Here is a 6,027-nt window from a genome sequence, read left to right as displayed (position 1 = left end):
ACACTTTACAGCATTATTGAAAGTACGCAAAATAAGGATAAACGATTGCTTAAATAGATCCAACCGGACACGACATGACCCGTTCCGACGGATCGCGTCGGACCTGTCAAGATAGCCTTTCAGCAGCTAACGTTAGAGCTAACGTTAGCGTATTCATGTAAATCACGTTACCTTATTAGCTAGTTAATAACCTTCAGCTCTCTACCGCAATGCAATTAACATGGCAACACTCATAGACAATCTATAACAGTTTAAACAAAAGCCATTAATGAATTAAAAATATATTAAGCTAGCCTTTTAGCTAACGTTGGAATGCTAAAACGAGCTAGCGCTAGCTTATTTATGCTACTTATTTCCTAAATCCTTCAATTCCCATCTCTAACGTTAATAACCTTCGGCTCTCTACCACGAAATTAAATTAACATGGCAACACTTACAGGTAATATAGCTAACACAGTTGAAACAAAAGCAATTCATTACTTAAAATACATTAATCTATCAAGGATGTATCTTCCTCTTACCTGGTAGGGAAGGAAGTTGGAATATACTATTCTTCTCTTTGGTCGGCGGGGAATTGTTGGCATTGAGGAAAAGTATCGCCCCCTGCTGGTATAGTACCTTCATAATTCGTGTAATGTTCACGCCTCGGCGAGGCAAACCGTGACACTGACACGCAAAACCCAGTGGACCAGCGGGTGTATTACACGCTTAGGCGTGATACTGGTTTTGAAAAGGTAGTCTCAGTAAAGGCTACGAAGGTTAGGATGGCTACAAGCTGTAACCACTTTGATTGATATGAGGATCATCTTCTGAATATAATAATTAGTATGTTAGGCCTACCATAAATTCTTATTTCAAAAAAGTCATTCATTTAAAACAACTAATAATGCAGTGTGATTTCAAATCAAACAAAGTCCCACACATAAATATGCTCATTTTTTTTTTCCTTTAGTCTTTGCTATTAATATTCATCAACTGCAAAATTTGAAAATTGCATTTTTAAATAACGATGCATGGAAAATCAAATAAAAAAAGCTTCTCTTTGTATATAGTTTATTTTTAGTTTTTCACAACAGTACAATTAAAAAAAAATGCACATTAGTCAAACAAGCCATTAGGCTGTATTTCTAAACACTCAACTGTATGTGGTTTATATAGTATATATAAGGCAAATCAAAGTGCTTAGCCTAAAACACAATTTTTTCATTATTGGTATTTTTATTTTATAAATTCTCATGTACAACGCGCAGCAATCTTTCACAGACGTGGAGCGGTAGTTACTACGTCACTTTCGTTTTTTAAACGTTATTACGGTGCATAACTTACTGGAACAAAGCTGAGCAACGTGTTGCTGCTGGTGACAAAATAACTGATTAAATATGTACATTGAAGCGATACTGGTGTTAAAGACCTGCTGATCGCTGTCCAATTCTCTGATATGAATGCCCGCATTGCATTGTGGGATATCAGCTGTGAATGCGTCCAGCTCGGCTCATATCGTAGCATATTGCTCTGTCTTATAGCATACTGTAATATTTCACCGATAATAAGACCAAAATAATATTATTAAAATAAAGACATGAATACATGATAACATCTAAATAAATGTTGATAGATGTAGCGTTATAGTTTTAAAAATATCAGTGCATCAGTGCAGTGGTCAAAGGTTAGGTATCATTAGCCAATCACTCGCCAAGACACCTGCCCAGTTCTCCATTAGCTCTTAGAACACAACTGAATTTCTCACAGATGACCATTATTTGTAGTTTCTACATCATTTTCCTACAAATTGATTCACGGGTTCACCAAACAGCAAGATAGTTTTAAACATCAGTTGACGTTTTACCAAAGATAAGACTTTTACATAAGCTACGTATTTTAGACAGTTGCAGTCCATATATGAAAGGGTTGAAGATCGGTTGGCAGGTCAGAAAGTCAGAAAGAAAGACCAGTCAACCTGGTGAGCCATGGCTGTTTACAACCACATTACATAGGACAAAAAAAAGGCAAGTTTGACTTAATCATAATGGAAACACTTACTTTGGCAAACCAACCCTGTAGCCTAAATTGTTGAATTGTGACACAGCTCACATTCTCTGCAGGTCGCTGTGCAATGTATGGTATGTTACTTCATGGAATATTCTATTCTAACGTTACCATCGCCAGCTTCAAGGTTATGAAATGTTGGACAGTAAGATGATTCCCACTTTGTTAAGAACTGACATGCAACCATAATGTGTAATGTACAGTGTATGGGCAAGCTGCTTTTTGTACATCACCTTGTAGATCACAACATATTTGTATCCATCTACAAATAAAGTTAGACAAAGTCTTTATGGAAGAAAGGCTATATGTTTATTACATTTTTATATATAATGGGGTCTGGTAAGTAGAACTGAAAATCTACCTCCTGCTGAAATTCTGTGACCTGGGTACAGATGACTGCAACCTTGCTGTCTTTTAGCGGTTGTTTCAGTGACGTTAAGCCGAGAAAGGATGGCTGTCAGTTGGGCACAGAACTCTGCATGGTAGCTGTCTTTAACGGTTGTTTCAGTGACTTTAAGCCGAGAAAGGGTGGCTGGTGGCGAAAGAGATGGATTGAGCGTCTCCGACGATCATCACCAGTAATTTAGTGTCGAGGACAGACCAGTCGAGGGGAGGGTTGGACTGGGCGATGTAGAGGGCGGCTTTTCTGGTGAAGGATTTGTGATATTGGTAGAAGAAATGCTCTCCGTAAGTAAGAACTAAGTTGCTGATCAGAGCCTGTCTAACTCTTGCCTTCTTCCCAGGTAGACTGAGTAGATAAAGTCATGGTAAATGCGGTAAATGAGCTTTCGATTTCAACCACTGAAATTAAAACAGGCTCGGCAATTCCCCCATAGTTTATTTCTCTCTTCAAGCCCCAAATCTGAAGAAAAAAACAGACACAGCGTAGCTTAGTGGCAACGTTAGTTTACCAGCTGATTAATTCCATGCTCGATGGACAATTCCAAATAACTTTCAAAATATCAACCAACAAATTCTTGACTGAGAAAGCTAAAGTTTAAGTATTTTAGATCATGTGCCTTTGCTTCATATGATTGAAACTAGGGCTGTCAAAATTAATGCGAGGATAACGGAATAACATTAAATCCTTTCAACAGCACTCATTTTCTTTGACGTGCGATTAACGCATGCAAGTTCTGTGGTTTGGGCCTCGGGCCACTCTGTAGTTTGTGAAATCAGGAATCGATGCAGCAGTAAAGTTGTAGATGGTTAGCACAAACAGAGCTCCTTGAGCAGGAATGGATAAAGAAAAGGCTCTTCTGAATGGTGAGGTGAGTTTCAAAGCCCTTCTAGATGGTTCTCTCCACAAGACTAAAGTTATTTGCATGTACTGTCGAGTACCGGAGTACTTCCAGTCTCACAGGGGTGTCGGACTGGGGGTGGAAATGGGACTGAGAACCCAGGGCCCTCATATGAGGAGGGCCCAAAAAGATGCTAGAATAAATACTTGTTGATGCAGAGATGGGCCCATAGAGAATGCCTTTCTACAGGGCCCAGAATTTTGTGCTGTGGCTTACATTCACAACAGATGAATGAAAGTGTTAACTAGCTACACGGAATCAGTGACTTCTTTTAAATCAATTCTTAAAACACATTTTTATAGACTTGGTTTTATGTGATGCTGTCTTTTTTCGCCTATCACCTGTTGCATTTGTTTTTGTTTATTCAATTTTCATTCATGTCCTGTCCTTTAAAGCTGACCTGTCTTCTGTTTTTTACTTTTACAATGATGGTGTATATGTGTATTGATTTGTATGTTCTAGTTTCATCTGTCAAAGCATTTAGTAAATTATTGTTTTTAAAGGTGTTTCTTTGGACAACAATATTTTCGTATTTGATTTTCGTATTATGTATTCGATTGACAGCCCTAATAAGAACATAATGATTTGAACTAGAGTAGCTCACCTTTCACTGACAGGATCAACTTTGTGTGGACATCTGCATGATAAATGTCCTACCTTTTGATACAATATGTTAACTAAAGAAATGATTACTGTCGACACTATTGAGCCAAGGTCAAACATTTATTGTTGTCTCAATTTGTTTTACTCAAGCTGAACAAATCTGTTAGATAATGGAAACTTCCCAACATAACTTGAAAGAAGACTTTGACACATGATGCATATTTTGGACATCAAATCTTCTCTATATATGTTAAGGACAAAAAATTCCCTGCAGTGGTCAAAGGTTAGGTATCATTATCTAATCCCTCACCAAGGCACCTGCTCAGTTCTCCACTGTAGTCACAACACATCTTTTCTTGCAGATGGCCATTATTTGTAGTTTCTACATCATTTTCGTACACATTGATTCAAGGGTTCACCAACCAGCAAGATGCTTTTAAACATCAGTTGACGTTTTACCAAAGATAAGACTTTTACATAAGCTACGTATTTTAGACAATTGCAGGCCATATATTAAAGGGTTGAAGATTGGTTGGCAGGTCAGAAAGTATAAAGACAGAAAAATCTGCAACATCATGGGTACACTTCTCATATCAAACCTGCTCTGTAATATTTCAAAGAAAGAACCAAAAGAAAAGTTGAGTAGAGAAGCGAGGTGAGGTGTGCAGGTACTGACAGCTTTCTGTCTGGTCTGTTTAGAACCAGAAAAACACACTTTAAGGATCTTGATGTACGTGTAAATGATTAAAATGAGAGGACCAAAGATTACAACACAAGTGTTAATGAGTCCATAAATGTTATTGACTCTGGTGTCAGAGCAGGCCAGTTTGACAACAATATAGTTGTTACAGTAGACTTTGTTAATGATGTTCCCACACAGCTGTAAAGGAGCACTTAAAGATATCAAGACAGCAACTCCAACAAATGAGTATAACCATGTTAGAGCAATAAACATGGTAACCTTGTTAGATGTCATACGTGTGTTATATTGCAGAGGATAACAGATGGCAAGATATCTGTCATAAGACAGAATGGCTAAATTCTGAAATTGTATAGTTGCATATACATTCAAACAATAAATCTGCAGGAAACAAAAGGGAGCAAAAACAGTGTGAATGTCAGAGAGGATCTGAACCAGAAGGAATGGAAACAACCCTGTACTACCAAACAGTTCAGTTAAAAACAGGCTGCACAGAAAAAGGTACATAGGTTCATGTAAGCTTCTGTTCATACAGATAACCACAGTCAGCAATAGATTAGCACAAACTATTAAAGCATAAAAACACATAATGATCAGAAAAAGTAAGTATTTAAAGATCCCAATATCAAAGTATGCACCAAAAGTGAAATATGAAACATATGAAGAGTTTATCATGATTCTCGTTTTGGTTCAAAATACTGTATCACAATATGAGTATTATAATGTCACATGTTGTCTGTTACAAGTGTGCGACAGTTTTAAACGTGTTTTTTTAACATGTATCACAGAGTGCAGCTGAAGCATCAACACAAACAGTATTCTTACAGTCAAAATGAGTGAGGAATCATGTGTAACAAACATCTTACAACTTACCACTCTTATTTAAAGTCAACACATTGGTTAGGGGAGAAACTACAAACAGTGTGTGACATTGTATGAATGATACTGTGAGTCTCTCCGTACTGAACTGTAACTCTGCTTTTGCTTCTTCGAAACGTTGAGAGTCAGTGGACGCCCACAGCAGCAGACTGACGTCATCGTCAAAGAAAACAGTTAATGATTTTCTAGGTGATGCTCAGAAGATCATTTTAATTTGTTGGTAGTTAAAACAATTTCATTTAAAAGCGATCTAAAGAAATAGTTAAAAATTTGAAGCTGAGGTGTCCTGTTTATTTCAAGTTTAGGAATCATATGTTCAACACATTGTAACATTGTTCAGTGTAATGCTTTGTTGTCCCCTCCTGTAAAATACTGATGCTTGCTAAATCAACTTTTAGCGTTTGTATGGAACGCACAGGGCTGAGCAGCAACCTGACTGCGGCGCTGTGAGATGATGGAGCATTAAGAGCGCCAATGGTTGTAGTGGGAATTGTCCGA

At 37.5% G+C, this 6,027-nt stretch overlaps 1 protein-coding gene across 1 annotated transcript; it reads right to left on the bottom strand.

Annotated features, from left to right (window-relative positions):
- Positions 1-4,386: 4,386 nt before the first annotated feature.
- On the bottom strand, positions 4,387-5,325 carry LOC120545109 (olfactory receptor 11A1-like). The gene has a single exon (XM_039779094.1). The coding sequence runs from the start codon at positions 5,323-5,325 to the stop codon at positions 4,387-4,389; it is 939 nt and encodes a 312-aa protein (XP_039635028.1).
- Between the last annotated feature and the right edge of the window lie 702 nt (positions 5,326-6,027).

This window comes from Perca fluviatilis, chromosome 2, assembly GCF_010015445.1.
Source record: "Perca fluviatilis chromosome 2, GENO_Pfluv_1.0, whole genome shotgun sequence".
NCBI lineage: Eukaryota > Metazoa > Chordata > Actinopteri > Perciformes > Percidae > Perca > Perca fluviatilis.
This window is presented reverse-complemented; position numbering and strand designations above follow the sequence as displayed.